The 13,432-nt window shown below is 40.2% G+C and overlaps 1 protein-coding gene across 2 annotated transcripts in view; it reads left to right on the plus strand.

Moving 5' to 3' along the window:
* Positions 1–1,466: 1,466 nt before the first annotated feature.
* Mtr (5-methyltetrahydrofolate-homocysteine methyltransferase) overlaps positions 1,467–13,432 on the plus strand; it is a 95,257-nt gene continuing 83,291 nt past the window's right edge. Inside the window, exons 1-4 of one of the 2 annotated variants that reach the window (XM_027948028.2) lie at positions 1,467–1,781; positions 8,072–8,283; positions 10,794–10,883; positions 12,125–12,194. In XM_027948028.2, the coding sequence (XP_027803829.2) occupies positions 1,748–1,781; positions 8,072–8,283; positions 10,794–10,883; positions 12,125–12,194 (406 nt within the window). In that variant the 5' untranslated portion in view covers positions 1,467–1,747. The remainder of the gene's footprint in view (positions 1,782–8,071; positions 8,284–10,793; positions 10,884–12,124; positions 12,195–13,432) is intronic. The other variant, XM_071619858.1, reaches the window with a different exon arrangement.

Here is a 13,432-nt window from a genome sequence, read left to right on the forward strand (position 1 = left end):
AAGCCAGCCTCAACAACTTAGCAAGACCCAGTCTAAAAATAAATTTTAAAAAGGGCTGGGGATGTGGCTCAGTGTTTAAGTGTGCCTGGGTTCAATCCCTGGCACCTAAAACAAACAAAAATACCCCATAAAACCCCAAACCTAAGAAGGATGAATTAGGTTAAAACTCTCATAATCCAACCATTTAGCTTCTTTATATTCTTGCATTAATACAGGAGCTTTGGGGACATCTCATATCCAAACAATAATGCTTATTAATGAACTTTAGGTTATAGATGATAATTTGAAGATTGGTCTTTATAATCTTAAAAAAAAGTCTTTGGCTTTTCAGGACTATCTTATCTCTATCCCATTCTATCCCATCCACTCCATTTCCCTCCTTCTCCTATGACCACCTTTGGTAAGGATGCTACACACATAATTTTTTAGATTTTAAAAATTGAGGCATAATTACATACAATAAAACAGAATGGCATGTGACTTTATGCCTTTTTTAAAACACAAGTCTTCGTAATTTGGTCTCAATTTTATTTTTCTAGATTAATTTGCTTTTTCTCTCATCTACCAACATCAGCTTTACAGAGCTGTCCCTCATTCACATTCTCTAAAGTGCTGTGTATTTCAAGACAATTTTTCCCCGGGCTGGAATGGATTTAGCTGGCATAAAGAGTCTCTTTCAAGACCCAGCTGCTTCTTTGAAGTTTCCCCTCAACACTCTTAGAGAATGCAGCTCTTTTGAAACATTTAAAAACATATATTTATTTTTTAGTTGCAGTTGGACACAATACCTTTATTTTATTTATTTTTATGTGATGCTGAGGATCGAACCTGGTGCCTTATGCATGCTAGGCGAGCACTCTACCGCTGAGCCACAACCTCAGCCCCTCTTTTGAGACATTTTATATAGTTCTTTTTTCATGTTCAGTTATCTTTTAGTACTTGTGCATTCCTCCTGCAAGTCAGAGTTGGGGAGTGGTGTACCTTGTGTTTCTGCAATCCAAGTGTGTATCCCGAAGCTTGATTTTATATATATATACACACTCAATAAATGTCAATAAGTGACAATCATTATGCATATATGTGCTTCAGAGTTTTCACAGTGCGTCCACAGGATTTCATTTAATCCTAGATCCATAAAACAGTAATTACACCGCCCTAGCACTTCTACTGAGTGTGGTTTAGCGTGTTGCCCCACACCGCCGAAACGGAACTGGAGTTGGTCTTCAGACTACAAGTTCTTGGCTTTAGCCACCTCTCAGCTCCTACAGGTCAGCGCGACTTGGCGCCACGACTTGAACCTGGTCCAGATGCAGGCATGCGCCAGGCCTCGCGGGGCCTGAGCCGGGCCGGGATTGCGTCTCCCAGACGGCAGCGGGGCGAAGGCTCCATGATTGGTTGAGGCCGGCGGCCAATAGCCCTGCTAGGGGAGCGTGCGGGCCAATCGCCGGCCGGAGGGGGCGGGTCCTCCCGCGCTCTGGATGGCGCGAGCTGAGTAGCGGCTCGGAGGAAGCTCTCTGGGAGCTGTGGCCGGCCGAGCCGCTTCCGCGCCCTCCCGCGACCCCGCTGCGACCGCGCTGGCACCGAGGGCGGCTGGTGACGCGAAGGCGGCACGTGTCCCATACCGGTCTGCGGCCGCGTGAGGATACCGGGCCTGGCTCGCCCGCTGGCCGGCATCGCCCGCGGCTGCCACCTGTGGAGAGCGCGGCTGCCCCGCGGGTCCGCGGGCCCGCGGAGGGGGCTCGGCGACATGTGTCCCGCGCTGCAGGACCCGCCTCAACCCGGTAAGGCGCGGCGCCTCGCTCCGGCGGCCTCACGCCGCGAGCCTCTGCGCCCATGCCCGCCCTGGGCAGGGCCTTACGCCGCGGCTTAGGCCGCCCGCCGTGCCCAAGAGCGCCGCCAACTTGGCTCTCACGTGCGCGTGAACCTCGGCGGGCTCCAGGGAGGCCAGAGCCGCCGCGGGAACCCCAGGCCCACAGGGCCAGGCTTGCCGTCCGTCTCGGCTTTCCTGTCTCTTTTTTTTTTTTTTTTGCGGGGCTGGGTGTTGGACCCCGGGCCCTCCTGCTGAGGCTGGCTTATGAATTTGCGATCCTCTGGCCTCAGCCTCCGAGTCACTAGGAACGTAGGCGCGAGCCACTTCGTCTGTTTTATACATTTAAGTATTGGCTGGTGTTGCAGATCTGAGACGAGGGGCTCCCAGTGGTTTAAATAGCCCCTTAGGGCCCACTCCAGGACTCAGGGCAGGGAGTGGCACTCTGAAGTATCCTGATGTTGCTGGCTCTGGGGTCAGCAATGAGAAAATGCTAGACATGCACAAGAACAGACCGCAGTTTCAGTCTTGAAAGGAACTCTGGGTCTCATAATTTGTGGGCAGAAACATTATAGAAATGTGTGGTAGGAGATGTAGAAACAAGAGAATTAGTAAGAAGGACAGAAAAGTAACTGTCTTATGATGTGAGGATGTTCAGCTCCAGAAGGAGGAGGAGTACCGAATGAATAATCCAGAAGGAAGTTTATCCGAGGGTAGCTGATGACTTCGGCATCATAAATGGACCTAGTAGAAATGTCGTTGAAACGAATGGAACTGTGACTGAGAAGCACAGCACTGATGCTTTAAAATTAGACCTGTCTCCAGCTGGCAGTCTTTTAATCTCAGCAACTTGGCAAGAGGATTGCAAGTTCAAGGCCAGTCTCAGCAATTTAGTGAGACCTTCAGCAACTAAGCAGCACTGTCTCAAATAAAAAATAATTAAGGTTGGGAATGTAGTACAGTGTAAAATGCACCTGGGTTCAGTCCCTGATACCAAAAACAAAACAGAAAGATCTTTCTGAAAAGGGTATCAAGGTTATTTGAATAATCTCTTACTCATGGCTTTGGGCTTCTTCCTCATTTATTTTAAAAAAGGAAATAGTATTACTCCTTAAGCTGAATGTAGGTAATAGCAGCAGCAGTATGTCTCTGAGTATTTAGAATACTTTGAATAGTGAGTGTTTTGTTTTGTTTTAATATAGAAAATGACAGAAAAATTGTTGGGTGGATCTAGCCCAGTCCCCTCACTTTATTGTCTTCTGCTATTGAGCACCCTCAAGTTTAACCAAGCATAGGGCCCTTAAAGAGCTCTGAGTCAGGACTGTGGGCTAGAAAACACCTTTCATGTATTCCTGCTTCTCTGTATGTTAGGATTCCAGTTGAGTTTTAACTTCCTAAAACCCTTAGCCACTTACTTGTGTCCAATCTTTTCTTTTTTTCTTCTGCTTTATTTTTCTTTAATAATGTACACACACACACACACACACACACACAGTCGTACATGGACACAGTACCTTTATTTATTTATTCTTATGTGGTGCTGATAATTGAACCTAGTGCCTCACACATGCTGGGCAAGTGTTGTACCACTGAGCTACAAATACAGCCCATAATGTTGAATCTTAATGAAGCTGTTTAATTGAAGAACTGGGAATTCCTGAATCTCAAGGTTGGGCCTTAAGGCTAACTGTCTGTGACTTCAGACCATGGTTGTATCCCCTGGGGGAGGAGTCTGATAGACTAGCAGATACTTACTGTGTGAAGATTTCAACCACAGCCTTTTAAAGAATTCTTAGTTTCATCCTTGCTTGGTACTGTACATGTTATTTGGAATTCAGTTGATGAATGATTAATGAAAGAATGAATGAATGATTCAGTGTGTTGGTATCAGCTTAATCCTTTCTGGATTATTAAAATCAAATGGGGAAATAAAGTATTTAAAAAATGGAATACTGCACAAGCAAAGAGATGCCTTTGTAGCAAGTAAGTGCAAACCAAGGAAAATAGGAATCCAAAAATAAAAGTATCTTGGGAGGGATTCGAAGGGCAGAAGTAAGATGATCTTTAATAGAATAAAGGCAAGAAAGCGTTGGGATCACTTACTTATGGTGCAGAAAATAAGAATGTTTTTTCCTTCCTGTTTATCACAGTGGAAAGGGAAGTCCTAAGAAAATTAGGCCTATGTGAGGTCATTGTATCTCCAGAGATGTATTCCTGATACTGCAATTTATTACTAACATTATTAGGGGTTTATTAGTTAATGATTTCATCTTGTCATTCTTTAGGATAGTTCTTAAAGGTGGTGCTGTCTGACTTACCCACCTCAACATCCGATTGGTCCTGTAACCAGTTAATTCCATGTTTGTTTGTTTTTTTGGAACACTTGCTGTAACTCAGAATATTATCTAAAAAATAAAATGTTAATGACAGAAAAAAGAAACCTAATAAAATGCATTGGCTAGATCATAAAATACTGTGTGATCTCTTGGGCTTACTAGCCAAAGACATTTCTTTCTTTCTTTCTTTTTTTTTTTTTTGCTTGTAGATGGACACAATATCTTTATTTATTTATTTTTATATGGTGCCAGGATCGAACCCAGTGCCTCATGTATTCAAGGCAAGTGTTCTACTACTATGCTACAACCCAGCCCCCAAGGACACTTCTTAGGACTCTCTGCTCTGCAGTAGTAATCTATATCACATACATACATTAAGCATAAAAATATTTCTGAGACAGTGTTAGAACCAGTTCAGTGGGAGAACAATACTATATTCCTATATTTACTGTGAAAGGAATTTGGAAGAATCTGTTCTGTTTAGGACCTGGTTAGTCCTGAAATGTACAGAGTGTTCTAGACCTAATTGCAGATAAATTATTACTTTCTGTTGGTGGTAGTTCTTCATAGAAGAGCAGCTTCCAATGAATGGTCACTCTGCCAAGGGAAAGTTGTTCAGGGGACTTAAGAATTTAAAAGAAGGTTAGAAACTGGTGAGTTAGAATGCTAATTAGACACCAGTGAAAGATAACCTTCCACTGGAAAAGCTGAGCTTGGAATACTGAAGAACAAGAACAGTGGACACTTAGACCAACAACTCTTAGGAGGAGGGCTGATTTTCTCTCAGTGGGAAATCTTACATCCCTAAAGGAAAAATAAGTATGTGATTAATGTAGAAGCCTGTTGCTGTTGAGACAGGAATGACATATTTTCAGGTTTGGAAATGAACATCAATCTGGCAGAAAGAAGCCAATACTCAGGACAGACAATTAAATGGCAATAACACTTTAATCTATAATATATCCAACTGAAATTCCTTTTTTAAAACAGTGTAGCTGAATTCACCCTGAAATGAGACCCTGTGAGTTTTAAGTGGAGACTGTTTCACAACTGAAATAGAACCAGCCTACTTTCTTCTTCGTTTGGTGCTTCACCTAATGCTGTAGAATTATGAGTGCATCTTTTATGAGCTTCACATACTCCTCCCTATTGTGAATTATAAACTACCCTGAATTCTTCCTCCACATCTTTTTTTCCTTTTACTCTTTATTTTTATATTTGGACTTATTTTTAACACTAACTTTTCTAAATTTTTTTCCTACTTTTGTCTACACACTCTCTCACACATACACAATTATATATATATTTTTTTTTTCCACTTCTTTTTTTTTAATTTTTTATTGTTGGTTGTTCAAAACATTACATAGTTCTTGATATATCATATTTCACACTTTGATTCAAGTGGGTTATGAGCTCCCATTTTTACCCCATATACAGATTGCAGAATCACATCAGTTATGCATCCATTGAATTACATATTGCCATACTAGTGTCTGTTGTGTTCTGCTGCCTTTCCTATCCTCTACTATCACCCCTCCCCTCCCCTCCCCTCCCCTCTTCTCTCTCTGCCCCCTCTACTGACATTCATTTGTCCCCCTTGTATTATTTTTCCCTTTCCCCTCACTTCCTCTTGTATGTACTTTTGTATAACTCTGAGGGTCTCCTTCCATTTCCATGCAGTTTCCCTTCTCTCTCCCTTTCCCTCCCACCTCTCGTCCCTGTTTAATGTTAATCTTCTTCTCATGCTCTTCGACCCTACTCTGTTCTTAGTTACTCTCCTTATATCAAAGAAGACATTCGGCATTTGTTTTTTAGGGATTGGCTAGCTTCACTTAGCATAATCTGCTCTAATGCCATCCATTTCCCTGTAAATTCTATGATTTTGTCATTTTTTAATGCAGAGTAATACTCCATTGTGTATAAATGCAACATTTTTTTTATCCATTCATCTATTGAAGGGCATCTAGGTTGGTTCCACAGTCTTGCTATTGTGAATTGTGCTGCTATGAACATCGATGTAGCAGTGTCCCTGTAGCATGCTCTTTTTAGGTCTTTAGGGAATAGACCGAGAAGGGGAATAGCTGGGTCAAATGGTGGCTCCATTCCCAGCTTTCCAAGAAATCTCCATACTGCTTTCCAAATTGGCTGCACCAATTTGCAGTCCCACCAGCAATGTACAAGTGTACCCTTTTCCCCACATCCTCGCCAGCACTTGTTGTTGTTTGACTTCATAATGGCTGCCAATCTAACTGGAGTGAGATGGTATCTTAGGGTGGTTTTGATTTGCATTTCTCTGACTGCTAGAGATGGTGAGCATTTTTTCATGTACTTGTTGATTGATTGTATGTCCTCCTCTGAGAAGTGTCTGTTCAGGTCCTTGGCCCATTTGTTGATTGGGTTGTTTGTTCTCTTATTGTCTAATTTTTGGAGTTCTTTGTATACTCTGGATATTAGGGCTCTATCTGAAGTGTGAGGAGTAAAGATTTGTTCCCAGGATGTAGGCTCTCTATTTACCTCTCTTATTGTTTCTTTTGCTGAGAAAAAACTTTTTAGTTTGAGTAAGTCCCATTTGTTGATTCTAGTTATTAACTTTTGTGCTATGGGTGTCCTATTGAGGAATTTGGAGCCCGACCCCACAGTATGTAGATCGTAGCCAACTTTTTCTTCTATCAGACGGCGTGTCTCTGATTTGATATCAAGCTCCTTGATCCATTTTGAATTCACTTTTGTGCATGGCGAGAGAAAGGGATTCAGTTTCATTTTGTTGCATATGGATTTCCAGTTTTCCCAGCACCATTTGTTGAAGATGCTATCCTTCCTCCATTGCATGCTTTTAGCCCCTTTATCAAATATAAGATAGTTGTAGTTTTGTGGATTGGTTTCTGTGTCCTCTATTCTGTACCATTGGTCCACCCGCCTGTTTTGGTACCAGTACCATGCTGTTTTTGTTACTATTGCTCTGTAGTATAGTTTGAAGTCTGGTATTGCTATACCGCCTGATTCACACTTCCTGCTTAGCATTGTTTTTGCTATTCTGGGTCGTTTATTTTTCCATATGAATTTCATGATTGCTTTCTCTATTTCTACAAGAAATGCCGTTGGGATTTTGATTGGCATTGCATTAAACCTATAGAGAACTTTTGGTAATATCACCATTTTGATGATGTTAGTTCTGCCTATCCATGAACAGGGTATATTTTTCCATCTTCTAAGATCTTCTTCTATTTCTCTCTTTAGGGTTCTGTAGTTTTCATTGTATAAGTCTTTCACCTCTTTTGTTAGGTTGATTCCCAAGTATTTTTACTTATTATTTATTTTTGTGGGACTGGGCATTGAATCCAGTGGGGCTTTACCACACCATCCCTAACCCTAAAGTTTTTTATTTTGAGGGGCTGGGATTGTAGCTCAGTGGTAGAGCACTTGCCTAGCATGTGTGAGGCACTGGGTTTAATCCTCAGCACCACATAACAATAAATAAAATAAAGATATTGTGTTCATCTACCACCACCAACACAAAAAATTAAAAAGGTTATTATTATTATTATTTTTTTAATTTTGAGACAGGATCTTGCTAAATTCCTGGGCTTGAACTTGGGATTCTCCTGCCTCAGCCTCCTGGGATTACAGGCATTCACCACCACACCTGGTTTATCTTTCATTCTTTTTTGGGGGTGGTAGGGTGGGTACTGGGGATTGAACTCAGGGGCACTCAACCACTGAGCATCACATCCCCAACCCTTTTCTTTTTGGTATTTTATTTAGAGACATGGTCTCATTGAGTTGCTTATTGCCTCGCTGTTGTTGAGGCTGGCTTTGAACTGACGATCCTCCTGCCTCAGCCTCCTGAGCTGCTGGGATTATAGGCATGTGCCACCGTGCCTGGGTTATCTTTCATTCTTTAAAGTCAGATTTTACTTTCTGTATGGAGGTATGAAGAAAACACTTCGGGATGAGATTGAAGCCATTCTGAAGAAGAGGATTATGGTGCTTGATGGTGGAATGGGGACCATGATCCAGCGGTACAAGCTAAGTGAAGAAAAGTTCCAAGGTCAAGAATTTAAAGACCATGCCAAACCACTGAAAGGCAACAATGACATTTTAAGTATAACTCAACCTGATATCATTTACCAAATCCATAAGGTAATTTTTCCAGCTTCTTAACGTTCACTCAAACTGTTTCATGTACTGAGTCAGAACACTCCTGTGTGCTCTGGAGAATACAGAAGAAAGATGATTTATTAAGAAAGCTGGTGTGGGATATAAAATAAAAGTGTGTTTAGTGTTTAGTATTTGGGATAAGCAGATAAGAAGTAGTTGGTTTTATGCTTTTGAGGCAAACCCAGTAAAGAACCCTAAAATTCTGGACAAATTAAGGGTTCACTACCTTGTTTAAGTCACTGACACAGCTCTTAAGAAGAAATCTCAAAAGATGGTATCTTAGTTGATTTGGGCGGCTGTGATAAGTTAGACTGGATGGCTTAAACAACGGTATTCTTTTTTTTTTTTTACAGTTTTTGGGATTGAAGTGCCAGCAGATTTGGTGCCTGCTATGGGCCCTCTTCCTATTCACAGATAACCATCTTCTCATTGTGTCCTCACATGGTGGAGAGCAGAAAGTGAAAGCAAAGTCTGTGTCTTATAAGGGCAGCTATGTTGTAAATATTGGTGTACACCTAAGAGTCACCTGTTAAAACCTAATGCCCAATGTGATGGTGGTAAGAGGCACCCTTTTAATAGAGGGAGCTCGTTCACCTCTTCCATGTGAGGGCACAGTGAGAAGCTGTCCTCTGTGAACCAGGAAGCAGGCCCTCACCCATTACAAAATCTCAAGACATAACTACCGTTCACATATTCTAGTTGATTTTTCATCTAGTTTTCTAGTGAGGAATGATAGTGCAGGCTTGTAGTTCCAGTGACTTGGGAGGCTGAGGCAGGAGGATTGCAAGGTCAAGGCCAGCTTTAGCAACTTGAAGCCCTTAGTAATTTAGTAAGACCATGTCTCAAACGGGCTGGGGTAGTAGCTTGGTGGTATAGTACCCTGTGGTTTGAACCCTGATACCAAACCAAACAAAAAACCCCAATAACATTTTGTATAGTTTTCTGCACTTGGATTTTTAAAAATTAAGTTAAATTTTATTGCTTCATACTATTTTATAATTTGTAGCTTTTACTTATATACATTAGCATTAAATGTTCTAAAACATGGCTTTATAATTTCATAATAACCTGTTCTTTGCTTAATTAATCTGTTATTCATAGGCATTAAGGTTGTTTTTCATTTTTCTTATTCTTTGTTAAAAAATTAAATTTTAAAATTTATTCTTATAAAACAAAATCTAATGATAAGAATAAATTCCCATCAACTACTCCACATTGCTATTTTTTTTCCCCCAGAGATGACCACTCTTAGTTGCTCTCTGTCTTTTCAGATCCTTGTGTTATATGTTTAAACATTTATTTATGTATGTGTAGGAACTGTTAGTACACATATGTTTTAGTAGTATCATCTTTACATATTATTCTGTTTTGGTTTTCTTTTTCTTTTTCTTTTTTTTTTTTTGATAGTGGGGATTGAACCCAAGGGAATTCTGTCTACTACTGAACTACATCCCCAGCCCTTTTTTTTTTTTTTGAGACAGATTCTCCCTAATTTGCTTAGGCTGACCTCAAATCTGTGATCTTCTTGCCTTAGCTTCCCAAGTTGCTAGAATTAAATGTGTGAGCCACCATGCTTAGCTTTATTTTGTTTTTTCTGCTAAACAATACTTTGAAAGATCTTCATATATAGGATATGGAGATTTTTTTAAAAGCTTTATTTTTTTAGCTGTCATATGGCTGGTAATAAAATGATTGTATAATTTATTTAGCTGTCTTCTTGTTGACAGTATTTAGGATGTTTGTGACTTATTGTTGTTACATTTGTGTTTATGTTATTTTTCATTGCCTAGCTTTTTTGCAAACATTGTTCATCAGCTCAGGAAGGATTGAATTTACTCATTGTTCGAAAATCAGGGGGATTGAGAGATTCCAGGGCATTAGATTGAGATTGAATTCGTATCCAAGGAGTGAAATCAGGAAGATGGGTTTCAAACAGAGAGAACAAACTGTATGGTATTAGAGTCCTTAAGGTTCCAGTAAGGGTGTAGGTCTGGGCCAGAGGGAATAGGAGATGTGGACTAAAAAAAGGGTCTGAATTTGAGATCTCACTGATGGTACAGTTTTCAGTGGGGATCAGGGGGTGCTGAAGCAAGGAGAAGGTAAGAGGTCAGAATTGATGTTTGTTGAGTGCCCAAGATGTGCCAGACATGTGAAGTGTTACCTTGTATTATATAGCTTCACTGACTGAAGAAGAGGGTTATAGTACTTTCAGATGAGGAGACTGGGACTGAGAGTTGAAGGAACTTGACAGAATTTATATAACCTTAGTGTGTTAACTTCATCTGAATGGAAGTTCTGTGCTTATTTCTTGAAACACATGCCTTTTTGTGAAATCCTTATACCTTCCTGTGACTCTAGTTTCTGACGCACTGTCTTACCCTTGGTAAGTAGTCAAAAGGTGGTTGGCAGTGCAGTGATGGAGATGAAAGGATGTGTTTATTTTTGGGGGACAGGGACTCTGAACTGAGATTGATATGATTGTGTTGTTGCAGGAATACTTGCTGGCTGGAGCAGATATCATCGAAACAAATACTTTTAGCAGCACTAGTGTTGCCCAGGCTGACTATGGCCTTGAACACTTGGTAAGAACTTCACTTTTCCTCCAACTTGAGAAGCTTATGAGCTTTTGCTATGTTGGTAGTTGTTAGTAAGAAAACCATTTGAAGCTGCAGGGTGAAGCTAATGGCTCGTTTGTTGTTTGTGGTGATACATGGAAAATAGTTTGAAACTCTTCTGCTTATGAGCAAAGCAACCCATTCATTTTCTAAATCGTTTCTTTTATGGACAAGTAACAATCAAATAAAAATGATGCTTGTTTTGCAGTTGCTTTTGGTAAAGTCATAATCATTGTGTGCACCTATAGATAATATGTAAATAAATAGTTACGGATTGCATTCCAGAAAAACTTTATTTATAAAAATAGGGCCTAGATTGCCTATGAGCCGTACTTTGCCAACCACACTTAGGATATTATGGTTTCTTAATTATCTGATGTGAGGATCTAAGGCACATGGATCTTAAGAGTTGGAAGAGATCATGAAGTTCACAATCCAGGACCTGGCATGTGGAAGGGCTCTTGAAGAGACCCATACTTCCTTAACTTGCAGGTCACACTGTGTGTGTATGTGCTTATTTTCCCATAAGATGGTTCATGGTCCTTTATCAAATTCTATTTTTTTAAAAATAGTTTTTAGTTGTCAATGGACCTTTATTTTTTTTTAAATGTATTTATATGCAGTGCTAAGAATTGAACCCAGTGCCTCATACATGCTAGGCAAGCATTCTACCATTGAGCCACAACCCCAGACCCCTTTATCAAATTCTTAAGAGGCTAATAATCTGCAGAAAGTTTAGAACTACTCATTCAGCCATTTTACAGTGAAGGAAATCAGGACCAGGGAAAGTTGCTGTGGGATTGTCTGGCCAGGCAGTGACAGTGCTAGACCTAGAACCTAGGTCCAAGTCTGTGTTTTCCCCATTATTGTTTTTTGTAATTTGCAGAATATATAACTATACCAGTTATTCTGTGGCATGCCAGGTGTCCAGTGGTTTTTTTTTTTTTTTTTTTTTTTTTTTTACCACTGGCTTATGGTTTGGGAGAAGATCCTTTTAGAAGAAGTTCCCAAGGACTTGCCATTCCCTACTACCTTTTGAGGCTAGGATAACTGATAGCCTTCTTGGCTAAGTTTTCACTTTGATCTCATGTTAATTCACTTTGCATTTATTTTCTGAATACAACTAGGTATTAGATGGCTATATAGATGCTTTATTTATTGCATGGAGGAAAAGCAGGACAAACTAACGTTAGTGGTTGATGTGTTAGGCCTACCGGATGAACAAGTGCTCTGCAGGTGTGGCCAGAAAAGCTGCTGAAGAGATAACTCTACAGACAGGTAAAGGATGCTCTTCTTTCTTTCTTGTACAACGATTGCTTCAGTGTTCTTGGCTATAATGTGTTGTTCTTACTGCAGTTTTCCTTACATGACCTTTGGCTATGAGCAGTTGTAGATACTGTATTTTAATTTGTTTGTAGGTTGCTTCTCTGCAGTTTCATAATGAAGTTTATTCACCATCTCTGCTGCCATGCGATTTCTGGGGGCCTTGGACTCGGTTTTTTTTTTTTTTTTAAACCCTGACATTGTTTATAGCCTGACTTTGTAGCTAGGCCCATTACTTTCCTGTGAAAGAGCTATAATGGAAACCCCTCATCAGGTTCTTAAAGGTATAGCTGGCTGATTTGATTATTTTTGTTATCATTAGGACATTTGATATCATCACTCTAAAGCCACCCTGCTCCCAGGGCTGGCTTATTTAATATTTAAGCAAAGGGAAGCCTTTGTAGCATTTTCCACTTTATCCTGCTAATGACCTTGAAGGCACTGCAGCACACAGAAGAGTCCTTAGATTCAGTCTTACTGAGACTTGAAAAGTGTTCTGAAATAACTAACCTCCTACAGGTTGCCCTCAGAACAATGGCTGGTGGGAGAATTTTAAGAGAGAGATGGAATAGAGGAAATAAATGGAGCCCTTTAGGATTTGGAAATGTGAAATTATTGCCAATAGGAAATATATAATGCAGAATTGTTAGGAAGTTAGGTAAGCATACTAATGAAAACCAATCAACTTAATAGGAACTCTGTTGCTAAGAGATAATGTTTAAATCCACAGTAATGTGTGAACAGGTCAGAGGATACTGAACCAGCTGAAGCAGGGAGAGATAAGGACATTTTTCTCACACTATATTATTGCTCATCTTTGCAGAAGATAAAAAGTATTTGGGCCTGTAGCCTGCTCATAAGCTGGGTTATTAACTAGTTGTAGTCTTCTCCAGTTTAGTCCTACAGCACAGCCCACGTCATTGAGTGGCTACAGTCACCAGAGGCAGTGAGTGGTGTGATATGCAGATATGAACAACATCTCCATGTGGCCCAGAGGCAGGGTTATTAAAGAATTGTTAAAGCAGTATTAAATCTGCTTCATACTTGAATTTCAATTTTATAATTGTTAATTTTGACTTAAACATTTCAGGTTAACATCAGGATCTTCAAGATTTCTTTTTTTATTATATTTTTTAATTGATATTTTTAGTTGTTGATGGATCTTTATTTACTTATTTGCAGTGCTGAGAATC

Source organism: Marmota flaviventris, chromosome 12, assembly GCF_047511675.1.
Source record: "Marmota flaviventris isolate mMarFla1 chromosome 12, mMarFla1.hap1, whole genome shotgun sequence".
Taxonomy (NCBI): Eukaryota; Metazoa; Chordata; class Mammalia; order Rodentia; family Sciuridae; genus Marmota; species Marmota flaviventris.